This window comes from Aspergillus viridinutans (genome assembly GCF_018404265.1).
Source record: "Aspergillus viridinutans IFM 47045 DNA, scaffold_12, whole genome shotgun sequence".
Lineage (NCBI taxonomy): Eukaryota > Fungi > Ascomycota > Eurotiomycetes > Eurotiales > Aspergillaceae > Aspergillus > Aspergillus viridinutans.
The window spans coordinates 533,195-545,339 of record NW_025091228.1 but is presented as its reverse complement, the minus strand read 5'-3'; the positions used below and the strand labels follow the sequence as shown (position 1 = coordinate 545,339).

Sequence of the window (12,145 nt, the reverse complement as noted above, 5' to 3'; positions counted from 1 at the left end):
CCAATTCTTATCGATTCGGACATCGCAAGCGTATGCATAGGTCCTATATTAAGAGCTTCTAGAAGGTGCTTCTGCAGAGCGAGTTCGGCCTCGTCCGACGAGGGTTGACTCTGCAAGTTCCCTGACAATGCTATAATAATACCTTATTAGACTGGTACCACATAGTGGAGTATTATGATGGTATTCAACTGCCTGCGTGCCTACAATGTAGAAAGCCACCCCGATGAACCAGATTCGTTCACCGATGTATGAGAGTCCGGTATGAACATGACTGGCGCTGAGCTGACGCCTCGTTGACTTGACGAACCCAAAATATCTGCAGTCAACGCAATTACAAATCACTAAGCTCATTAATTGTCCACTAGATCAGACCATATCATGCGATTATATCATGTTGTCTTCGGTCATTAGATGTATGATACAGCAGCCTCGCTTGCTTTTGCTCTATCAAATTCAAAAATAGACAGACATCAATCGCTGCATCGTCCAAATGATCAAGCTCACCGCGTCAATGACTAGGGCTAATCGTAACCTGCCACTCAGACCAGTTCTCTAGCTTCGTTCGCTCCCCCGTAGCCGCACAGCCTGGCCGTACTTCTGAAGCTTCGTGATGAGGGCATCACCATGCTTCACCAAATCAGCATACTGCTTGTTCTTGTCGTCAGGCCGGTTCGTCTCAATGATTCCATTCACTCGGTCAATGGTGCACGAGATACGGTTGCTGGCAATAAACTTGGCCAAATCCCTGCATTCACAAATCAGTCATTGTATGATTACACGTAACAGGTCGCATCTTACCGATCCAGGAAGTCGACAGTGACGCCAAAGTCGTTTGCCATGCTGTTCAACCCAACCACCCGGTAGCTTTGCAGCAGCTGCTGATAGGCGCGGAGTCTCATCTCCCGAACGAACCAGGCCCGGTGTTCGTATAGGTACCGGTCCTGAGTGAGGAAATTATCCTCCACAGCCGCCAATGCCCGGAAAAATGTCCGGTAGTTGCCGCTGTAAAGGCTATCAACCAAGTTGGCGAGAGACGAAAAGTCAACGGGGGGTTCTGTCTCGGCCTGGAGGCCAGAACCTGTTCCCAAGGTGGCCAAATTGATCGCGGTGGTGGCGGTGCCTGGAGTGGCCGTAGAAACCGATGCATCCTTCATCTCCTCATCCCGAGCACCTTGTCCAGCGGAGATTTCGCCGGTCAGAGCAGCCAATCTGTCCTCCCCAGCTCCGAGGATCGCCTTGATTTCAGGGGCATCCACGACCTTTGCTTTGAAGTCAACTCGCTTTAGGGACAACGAGCCCGCAAGGACCGAGTAGATGACCAGAGCAGAATAGCTGCACAGCTCGTAGCTCGTAAATGTAGACAGACTATCGAGAAGAAGAGGAGCTGCGAGGTTGTAGGAGCGAACAATGAGCAGATGGAGGCCCTTGTAAGCCTTGAGACGATTCCTCCGGTCCCAGTCACCACCACTCTCGATCAGACTATCCGCCTTTTCGATATTCTTCTTGACGGACACGGCATCGCCAAAGAAGAGGCCAATTCGAACCATAGCAAGAACGAGATCAATCTTGGTTCCGAGGAACGTTGTCTTCTCGAGGAGTGCTTCGTGTGACTCAATAGCTTTGTCCTAGACGATACAACGATATCTTAGTATCCGACCACTGAAAAGCCTCATTGATGAGCTGCGCTATAAAATTGTCAACGCACCTTATCTCCTACCCGTGCCCAGAATTCGGCACGCTTTCCCCGTGCGGCCAACACTTCAGTCTCACCAGCTGCTTCTTCAGCCTCGTCTTCTTCCTTCTGGAAGGCTTCCAGCTCTTTCTTGTTATCCTCGACCAAAGACTGGTACAGCACTTCATCCCATGGGAAATCGATCTTCTGTGATGGTTTCCGAGACGCCAGCAAGTTTGAGGTGATCAAAACCTTGTTCGACCCGTGGGTGCTGTGCTGAGGTACACCTTCGCCAGAATAGTTCAGAATGCCTTCGACGGGATGTGCAAGATGTCGGTAAAAAGGAGCCATCTTATGCTCTGAGATGGCATCCTGAATCCTCTTCAGCGACGTCTGTCGTACTGTCTGGGGGCATGATGGGTTGGAGAGGTTGAAGACATGCTGGGCGAGGGTGAGATCAGGGAACTTGATGTACTGCGGATCAGACCCCATAATGGCGATGGGATGGAGGGAACTATGGCAAGAGATGGACGAGACTGAGGGAGAGAATGGCGGAAATGGGTCTTGGTGAGTAGTAGCGATGCTTGCGTAGGTAGGTCTGTTGACGGGAATCTGGTCGCAGCAGATACATCACGTAACGTAGCTGAGCTCAGCTGGATCAAAGAAGTTCCGCTCCGACGCTAATGTTGTCCACCATCGCTGGTCGAATGCATATTGAATATTTGACAATTGCTATGTTATTGAAGAATAGAAATTGAGTACATGAAGCAATTCGTTTCTAAATGATGATAACGCGTCTCTCTTGTGTTTTGAACGTGTACCTCCGACTTCAAGTTTAAGTCCGGTTATTCCACACCTGTTGTCTCCAGCAATATATTTCCAAGCTGCCTGTCCCTGAATTCGATGCTAACTATATGTGTGTGATACTGTTGGTGTTTCCAGGTTGGGTCAAATTGTCCATAGGTGCATATATAGCTTGTCAAATTGCTCATTCTAGGTCCTGACCTCTGATATTGCTTGAGATTTCTATAGCGTGAATTTCCGCGCTGCCACGAGCCGCAAGTGCTGCTTTGGAGAGCCGGCGCTTACGATGCAAGTCGGCATCGTATGCGTCGAGAATGTCCTAATAGAAGTTCCAAGACCGACGCATGATACAAGCGCTATCTATTGTCGATATATTGAGCGTCAAGACCGGTGCTCTGCATAACACCAAGAATATTTCAATGAACCCTGAACAGAAGCAAGGTACTGTGGGATTATGACAAGGATTAACCACCTACTGCGAGGACTTTCTGCCTCCGGTCTTATCTTTTTGCGCGATTGATAGTCGCTAATAACAACAACTTATTCACCCCGCACTCGGTGTCTGACTAGAAAAATCAACTTCTCTCAGGACAGGGGCTTCGAGATGATCTATTTCAATAGTTATGGCAAGAGTAAGATTTTCCTAGAAGCATGCACTTACGGTCAGACCAGTAGAGCAGTACGACAACATCCAATGCATAAGTGGTCTGTACTCATCTGTAGGTAGCATCTGCGTTGCCGATACGCCGAGTAGATAACGCATCTAATTCTACCTACGGCATTGCGTGAACGCGCAGCACATGGCCACATGCTCTCTGTTTCTTGTTTCGACCGGATTCTACCGACTTTTAGATTGATTTGGTGGGCGTCCAATAACAATACAAATTGAGGGATGATCCAACTCGCCTTAAGGCAAAGCTTAGCCCCGTCCGCTAAGAACGTGGACCCACTATATCCACCTCGATGCTACGGTATCTCACAAGATTAACTGCCGTTGGACGATGAAAGCCAATGCTTCTAACTAGGATGCACAAGGTTGGGAAACGGGTAATGGGTTCAGAATGGCCCATATTTAGTGGTTAGAATCGGTCTTTTGAAATGCATTCTCACCATGTGCCCCTTTAGGGTGATCCTGCTTCCTCTTTTCAACCTTGGACTTGTTTCTTTTCCTCTCTTTTTCCTTCTGCAGACTCCTCTTCAGTCTTCCATTTTTATTCCCCCCTTGTCTTCTGAGGTATAGGCTTGGCAAAGTGACTGAGATCTGTTGGCGCAGTCCTCGTGTCAACAACGAAATCTATCTGTCACTTCGTTCCCTTCTGGCCCCCAATTCTAAGCAACCGTTATTGCGCTGTTGTAAACCCAGCTAAGACAGATTGCTACACCACGCCCAGAGAGATGATGACTTCAAAGGGAGACGCTGAACCTTCTCTTTCGATGGCTCCTGAAAAAGCCTCGAACTCGCTCGATCCAATACCCATCGAAGAGATACCGCTGGAGAATACGCAGAAAAGTCGCTGGGAGCGCAGTTGGCCAACCATTGCTTGCGGCGCCGGTCTCTTTTCTGATGGCTACCTCAATGGAGTATGTGATATGCTCAGTTCTTGATACTACATTCAATTGGCCACCAAAGAGAGTGCATACTGACTTTGTCACTTAGGTCATTGGGCCGGTCAATACCATGCTAAGCAAGATTTACCCTGACACGTATAAAAACTCCCCTGCCAGCAGGAATGTCTCTTCTATCGTCTTTGCCGGAACCGTGCTTGGTCAACTCATTTTTGGTTACGTCAGTGATCATTGGTCGAGGAAGTGGGCTTTGATGACCTCCACGGTGATCCTGATCATTTTCAGCGCTCTCTCTGCCGGCTCCTACGGAGCTCATGGTACCCAAGCTGGTTTGTTCGCCGCTCTGACCGCGTATCGGTTCTTTCTAGGAATCGGAATAGGTGGGGAGTATCCTGCAGGAAGTGTAGCAGCAGCGGAAAGTACGGGCGAGCTGAAGAGGGGCCATCGCAATCGCTGGTTCATCATGTTCACGAACTTCCAGATCGACTTTGGATTCGTCGTCTCTTCTCTGGTTGCCATGATTTTGATGTTGATATTTACCGAGGACCACATGCGTGCTGCTTGGCGTGTGGCTCTAGGACTTGGAGTCATTCCGCCCCTGAGTCTGTTCTACTTGCGGTTGAAGTTGGACGAGCCGGAGGAATTCAACAGGCAACGCATGCACAAGTTCCCTATTTGGTTAATTATAAAGTAAGGCCACTGACATCTCTTTCCCCTTTTCATCACAGTGACTGACCGTGTCTCTATGCAGGTACTACTGGAAGCGCCTGGTTCGGCCCCCTTTCCCTGCCCTTCGCATGGCCTAGCTAACTATAGCAGCTTGTGGTCTCCCTGATTTGGTTCATCTATGATTTTTCGTCCTATTCGTTCGGCATCTACTCGTCCGAATGGCTCTCAATCATCCTGGGTGACAGCGCTCCTCTCTGGAAGACTTTTGGATGGAGCACAGTCACCAATCTGTTCTACATCCCAGGTGCGTTTTTGGGTGCACTGACGAGCGACTGGATAGGTCCGCGCAACACGTTGGCCCTCGGAGTTGCCCTGCAGGGTATCGTCGGCTTTATCATGGCGGGCTGCTACGTATATCTTAAGGAGCCAAATAATGTTGCTGCGTTTGTCGTTGTCTACGGCATCTTCTCATCTCTCGGTGAATTCGGGCCTGGGGACAACATTGGTTTATGTGCTGCAAAAACCAGTGCGACTTCCATCCGTGGCCAATACTACGCGATCGCAGCCGCATTTGGCAAGATAGGTGCTTTTGTTGGCACTTATGTGTTCCCCATAATCCAAAATAATGCTCCCAATGCTGTGCGCCAAGGACAAGATCCTTACTTTGTCAGCAGCTCGTTGTGCATCTTCAGCGCATTCCTGGCCTACTTCATGCTGCCACATATTGGGCAGGTATGTTCTCGACTCGAACGTGGACTTTGTTCGCTGTCATTCCAGGATAAGTCACTGACACCGCTTCTTAGGATACAATTACTGAAGAGGACGCCAAGTTCCGCGCTTATCTCGAAGCTCAAGGCTATGATACCTCAACTCTGGGAAATGACCGTGCACAACAGTGATCCATATTCTACCTGCTCTACTTACCATTCAGCATCGTATCTTCCGCACACCGTCATCGCCCATCAATCTGCGCGCTGACTGAGGCCCATTCCATTTACCAGCTCTTTACCGCAGCCAATAACCGAATGATCTGCCCGCAACACTCGAGAAAAGTGATCCTAGGCTTCCTAGCCACGAGTTCGATAGGATTGGAAAGACAGCGTGTCCCCCAAGCGACCTGCCAGCGAGTTACTTCGAGGCCCGAGAAGCATAATAATAGCCCAGTACCCCGAAAGAAAGTTTATTGGTAGAAAAAAACTGCCCCGTGCTGACATTTCCATGAGTTGACTCGGCCGCGTAGCCAGAAACTTGCGATTGCCCCCTGCACGATGTACTGTACCTCTAAGCATTGGACTCCAGAAAATATGGTACATGATGACTCAGTTAGTGTCAACCGCTGTGCAGTAGTCTGTATGCTGTTAATCTGGTGTTTGATCAACTCACATAACTCCTTGCATGCTCCGACCGGTATGTCAGACGTTCAGAGCCAATATCAAACATGGCACGTGACAAGTCATGGAGAGCACGAGTGAGCAAAGTAGAACTTCATGCAATGTCTACTGGCAAAGCATCTTTCTATATTCTTTTTGTATGACGCATATATGAGTGTGCGTTGTACACTGTCTGACATGACGAGTATTACAGAACATAGATTAATTGCTAGATAGCTTCAGTTCACAGGTCGGAGTGTGATTTCCATACTCCGTTCCTCCACAAGACTATGTGCTGGATGAACCGAGGTTGAAGGTGACAGACGGCGGGTGCATCCCCAGGGGGTCATTTGCCGACCGTGATCCATCCTCCCCCGGAACGCCAATTCCGTGTTCCTCCTACTAATTTATCCCCGTCTCCATCTTTCTTATTCTTCCTTTGTTTGTGGGGTTTTTGTCTACGTATTCCTGTTTCTCTTCATCAATTTCGTTTTGACCCTATCAGCTGGTCTGTCATCTCCTTATTGGCACCTTGCCCTCCCAGAGACCGATCGTTGGAGTAATCACTTTATCACCCACGAGCACAACATCGAGAACACTCAAGACTTCATATTTCGAAAATGGTTGCAGACGCTCTGGTTTATCATCCTGCTTTGGCGCACTACTTGCGCTTTGTCGCGACAACTGGTACGTCGTTATCTTGCACTCTGATCAGGAGAGAGTATCGGGAGTAAACGCGGAACACTAGTCGACATGCCGTTGTCGTCTCTCGCAGCCCTGTTTGATAACCCTCAAGGAAGTGACGGTTGCTAACGATCCACAGTCGGTCGTGACAAGATCTTGCGTACTCTGCAATACTTCTCCCGCTTCTACGCCTGGTACCTTTACCGCACCAACCGCCCCCAGTCCGCCATCGATCCCTACAATGCCATCAAAAAGCAGTTCGGCACAACACGAAAGATCCTCAGAATTGGAAAATTCGTGGAGCACCTCAAGGCTGCCGCGCTTGCCGCTGACAACAAGAGTCCCATCGATCCTGTGCTTCGGTTCCTCGCCATTGGCCGTCAGCTCGGTTATGCCGGTTACCTGACTCTCGATACCATCACTGTCGTCGACGTGATCGGTGTCAAGAAGCTTGCTGCGGCCAAGCGGTTGCAAGAGTCTGCCTACCGCTCTTGGATGGCGGGATTGGCCTGCAGCGCCGTCGCTGGACTTTACACTTTGTGGAGGCTGCAGGAGAAGGAGAAGACACTCGACCGTAAGGAGGGAGAGGGTGTCGTAGAAGCCAAGAAGCTCGAAAAGTATGTTATCTGGCCTTAGTCCTGTTTGATAAGCATGGTGTACTGACGGCTATCAGGGAACGTGCCGCCGCCCGTATCCAGCTGATCTCCGATCTGTGCGACTTGACCGTTCCCATATCTGCGCTTGGTCTTGCCTCCCTCGATGATGGTATTGTGGGCATTGCCGGTACTATCAGCAGTTTGATCGGAGTGTGGGCGCAGTGGCGTAAGACTGCATAGATGAATGTGATCGATTGCCCTTCTTATTGAGCGGGTGAAATCAGCTCCTGAGTGAGGTTCGGGGTATTCTTGACTTGGTCAGCCAAGGTTGTGCGAGTCATACACTTAAGTGTTTGAAGGCGAGGAGATTTTCCACCTCAGACGATAATTTTTATTTCGCAATTGTGGGCTTCTTGAGCTCAGTTTGATGGTTGAAGCCCTTTCATGAACGTATGTAACTTTTATCGAATACACCTTTTTCTTTCATGCTACATAGTTATCAATGATATGCATTAGGTTTCATACCTTGTCTCCTGGTGATTGTTATCTCAGTCTTGAATGATATGTCTCACCCTTGCAGAGATCTATCATGGCTAGACAGATAAAGCTTTTCTTTCTGGTTTGTCCGCATCATGTGAAATGGGGATTTTCACATGCGAAATACTTGCGTTAGGCCTGAGGTGTCGACGGGTACTGGCGGCGGATGCCAACATTGTTTGTGTGTATTGGAATTACACTTTTGTCACTACCTTATTCTCACCTGTGCCACTGTCGATTGATTCGTTTATATCTTACTGATTTGAGCAGTTGCACGATAATTATTTGACATTGTAATACCACATATGATTCTAGGTTCTTTTTCCTCATCGGGAGTTTGAGAGTGGGACGCCGAAAAGATAGCTCAGGGATAGGCCACATTAGCTGATTGCTATTGCAGGCTATCGATAATCCATCAGTTCCATCATAATAGTTTCTTTTTTCGGTGACTAGTGACGAGCCAATTGAAGATTAGGCTTTATGTCTTTGCTGATAATGGTTAGAGCGACGCTGATAGACTCAATCTCGAGTTTCATTCTCGGCATGCCGCAGCTAGTATGTCGAGAATGTCGGATCACCACAGGATGGGCCATAGACAACGATGAAGCATATCAGCTCATGAACTTCTCGACCTCTTAGGCATTTATCGGCCATTTCCAGCGACGTCTCTCCTTCATCCTTACTGGAAAAATGAGGACTGATCTCCGTGATCTGCCGTCCCCCACCCCCGTAGCCCGTCGATCAGTCTCATTTTGTGCAGCCAAGCTTTATATGGCCAAATAGTTCGTCCTGCAAAGGCTGCAAGGGCCAATATATGACCCACTCAAGCATGCAATTACCCAGCGGGCCTTGGTTTGAAGGCAGGCAACAATACAAAGGGATGCATAACAATGACGAGCTCAAGCTGGAATCCTTATCCATGCCTATCCCTTGCCAGCCGTTCCGGAGGCTTCCATCCTGCCAAAGCTCCTGCATCTGTTCTGAAAGCCATTCTATCGAGGTGCCGAGGACTTACCAGGTTAATGAAGCTATTAGCAGACTGGTCTTCTCTGCGCAAGCCTTGCGAGACTTGACTAGAGAGTTGAGGGCATTCTGTCTTTCTCTGGTCAACCTACGCGAACTGTCCTTTTCGGTCAATTTCGAGAAAGGATGTTACACCCTATTCTCGATGTCGATAACTTCAACGTTGTATTGGCGGTTATAAGTATGGACTTTTCAGGGCAATTGAATGGGCGATCGTCGCTGACTCACCATCAATCGAAGGCACCTACATCCTCCTATTCGGATTCATATCGCTGAAAATCAAACAACGATGGTACCTGGGTGAAGCTTGTATGTTTGTTCTTCTCGTGGATCCGATCGTTGCTGATTATGATTAGTGCCTGCTTTCCTGACTGGCATCGCTTTTGGACCGGCTGCGGCGAGATTTTTCAAGGTTTCCCAGTGGGCCGGCGACAATGGCGATGGGGACCACGGTATCACATACGTACGCTCTGCCGGATTTGAGTGGTCCTATCTGGGTAACCGTATGCTGACGTGCCTAGGATTTGGCTCGCCTGGTCATCGGCATCCAGTTAGTCAAAGTTGGATATCAATTGCCGAGGAAATATCTGAAGGAACGGTTCAAGGAAATGACCCTCTGCTTACTTCCACTCACTGCCATCGGTTGGCTCGCGACCTCTGGTTGCATCATGCTCATGATTCCACGTATTTCCTTTGTGCGTGGGCCTCTGTCATCCGTCGTTGCAATCTGTTACTGATGTTCGAGAACAGCTGTCGGCTCTCATAATCGGCTCCTGTGTAGCATGCACAGATCCGATCCTGTCTCAAGCAATTGCCAAAGGCCCTTTTGCTGACAACTATGTTCGTCGTCCTCTCCGTGAATTCATCTCGTCCGAGGCAGGGGGTAATGACGGATTTGGCTTCCCCTTCCTACTACTGGCTGTGGCACTTTTGCGGTACGCCGAGGCACCTGACAACACAGCCAGTCTGGGAGAGTTTGATTTGGTTAGGGGGATCCCGGACTCGCTGGGCACGGCTGACATCGGACGTTTCGGTGGTGGAGTTACCCGCGCTTTGAGGCACTGGGCTATCGAAGGTGTGCTCTATATGATGGTATTGGGATCGGGATATGGTGCTCTCATAGGCTTCGTAAGCCGCAAGCTTCTCAATATCGCTTCTAAGAGGTACGTGACGGATGACGTGCTTTCGAGACCTCCGCTCACCACTGCAACAGGAAATGGATCGATAACGAATGTTTCGCCCTCATGCCTGTGGCTGTCGGGGTAAGTTTATTATAGTTGGTGGTAGAACCGCACTGACAATCTCATTTAGTTATTCATTGTCGGCACGTGCGGTTGCTTCGGCTCCGATGAGACGTTGGCTTGTTTCGTGGCCGGGAACGCATTGAACTGGGACGGGCTGTATCACGCCGAGTCGCAAGCCCGGCATGACGCCTTCAACTCGGCACTGGAAACGCTGTTGAATTTCGCGATCTTCATGTACCTCGGCGCGGTGATGCCATGGGATCAATTTCATATGCCGGACACAACGGGCATCACAGTCTGGCGGCTGATCGTATTGGGATTCCTCATCCTGCTTTTCCGTCGTATGCCGGCGATCCTGCTCGGATACCGGTTCATGCCGAAGGTGTGCAGTAACTGGAAGGAAGCCTTGTTCATGGGATACTTTGGGCCGATTGGTGAGTCTTGACGCCGTGGCATCAGGTCTGAACTAATAACGGACGTGAGCAGGTGTGGGGGCGATTGCATATGCAGAATACGCTCGTCGATTATTCCCAGCCCCGGGGAAGAGTGATCGAGAAATCAACGATCTGACTGCTGCCATCGCTCCAGGTATGATGTCCCTCTTTGTCTTTCACGAAGAGTAAATGTGTGTTCTGACATTCCTTAGTTGTGTATTGGCTGGTTCTCTTCTCGATCATCGTCCACGGCCTATCCGTCCCCGCGCTCAACGCTTTATATAAGATATTCAAGGTCCCCTGTATCTGCGATCACCCAGTGGAAGTCGTCCTCCTCTCGGAGAACGAGCCTCTCCCGAACAACAGTACGGTCGAACCAGGGCGACACTCGGTAATCGTGAACAACCGCTTTTCCCGCTCACCGGGCGAGGAAGCGCAAACGCGGCGATTCTCCCGCGATGATACAGCGGCGATACTACGACAGAGTGAAGAAAGTGCGGATCGACCCTGCACGCAGGACTCCATGCAAAAAGTCGACCGAGCGGTTGATACGACGGATATGGTTTGATATCTCGTTGTTTTACGATAGATAGTTTACTTAAGAGTCACGATATTATAATGAGAATCAGAAAACTTCATTCCTATCATTCATCATAACATCATGCACTGTGTGACGCCGACGGAGCCACCTCTCCCATCCCATCTGAAAACAAACCAAACCAGCCTAGCGAGATCGCTCAAGGAATTTAAACGGGGCAAGTCTATCGCCGTCAGCCATACCATACACCCAGCCATGCAGGTTGCAAGAGATAAGGTACCTTTCCACAAGAAGAGCAAGTCTTGTTCTCGCCTGAGATGGAAGCACCGCAGGAGGGACAAGCGTTGTGACCGGCCATTTTGAGTTGCGGGGGTGTAGATCTGAAGATCTGAACCGCCGGAGAGGGTTAGCTTGCTTGGACCGTCAATATAGCAAATGGAGACATACCTTGTTGATGAATGCGATAATAATTTGAGTACCTTTGTGGGTGAAGATGAGTCAGGTAAGGTAGTTGAAGAATCAGAGAAGAAGGCAAGATGCAGTGGTTTGTTTTGCTTGTACCCCGCCGGCTGTCAGCGTGCCCCGCCTTGAGTGCTTCGGGTGATTGGTCTGTGGGAGGTCATACAATGGGCAGCTGATTGTTTCTATCTAACACCTCAGGGGTTGAGAAGATATAGGTGAGCATGAGCAGGTGACTATGGTAATTGGGAGTGGATGAGGTTGGTTCTGTGCGCAGATAGTGAGCTTCGGCGATTTCTATAGTTATGTAGGTTTTGGATGGGTTGAAATTCCCTGAATATATATATCCATAAGGCAGTGAGGAGTTGTATAGATAGTGAGTAGTACGTGAACAGGCCATTATAGGAAGAATATGTATATGTTTGAGTCAGAGTCTTCTTTGATATGTAGAGATCGATCACTGCCATTCAATGCAAGTCCGTCAATTACCTGTTTAGGAAATCTGTTTGGTACCTTATCACTATGCTTTCATGTACATAAGCATACCAC

At 49.2% G+C, this 12,145-nt stretch overlaps 4 protein-coding genes across 4 annotated transcripts; 3 read left to right on the top strand and 1 right to left on the bottom strand.

Moving 5' to 3' along the window:
• Positions 1-552: 552 nt before the first annotated feature.
• Positions 553-2,164, bottom strand: Aspvir_002602 (proteasome regulatory particle lid subunit RPN7; the record flags this gene model as incomplete). The annotated part of the gene is made up of 3 exons (XM_043274200.1): positions 553-745; positions 799-1,625; positions 1,706-2,164. 3 exons carry the CDS (start codon positions 2,162-2,164, stop codon positions 553-555), a joined length of 1,479 nt encoding a protein of 492 aa, XP_043130135.1.
• A 1,707-nt stretch (positions 2,165-3,871) lies between these two features.
• Aspvir_002601 (putative MFS phospholipid transporter (Git1)) lies at positions 3,872-5,610 on the top strand (the record flags this gene model as incomplete). Its single annotated transcript, XM_043274199.1, has 5 exons — positions 3,872-4,057; positions 4,134-4,732; positions 4,794-4,812; positions 4,862-5,443; positions 5,515-5,610. 5 exons carry the CDS (start codon positions 3,872-3,874, stop codon positions 5,608-5,610), a joined length of 1,482 nt encoding a protein of 493 aa, XP_043130134.1.
• A 1,091-nt stretch (positions 5,611-6,701) lies between these two features.
• Positions 6,702-7,601, top strand: Aspvir_002600 (PEX11 family protein; the record flags this gene model as incomplete). Its single annotated transcript, XM_043274198.1, has 3 exons — positions 6,702-6,768; positions 6,905-7,382; positions 7,439-7,601. 3 exons carry the CDS (start codon positions 6,702-6,704, stop codon positions 7,599-7,601), a joined length of 708 nt encoding a protein of 235 aa, XP_043130133.1.
• Positions 7,602-9,047: 1,446 nt separating this feature from the next.
• Positions 9,048-11,167, top strand: Aspvir_002599 (putative plasma membrane antiporter; the record flags this gene model as incomplete). The annotated part of the gene is made up of 9 exons (XM_043274197.1): positions 9,048-9,102; positions 9,162-9,230; positions 9,278-9,384; positions 9,443-9,616; positions 9,672-10,084; positions 10,135-10,183; positions 10,233-10,599; positions 10,652-10,753; positions 10,812-11,167. 9 exons carry the CDS (start codon positions 9,048-9,050, stop codon positions 11,165-11,167), a joined length of 1,692 nt encoding a protein of 563 aa, XP_043130132.1.
• Between the last annotated feature and the right edge of the window lie 978 nt (positions 11,168-12,145).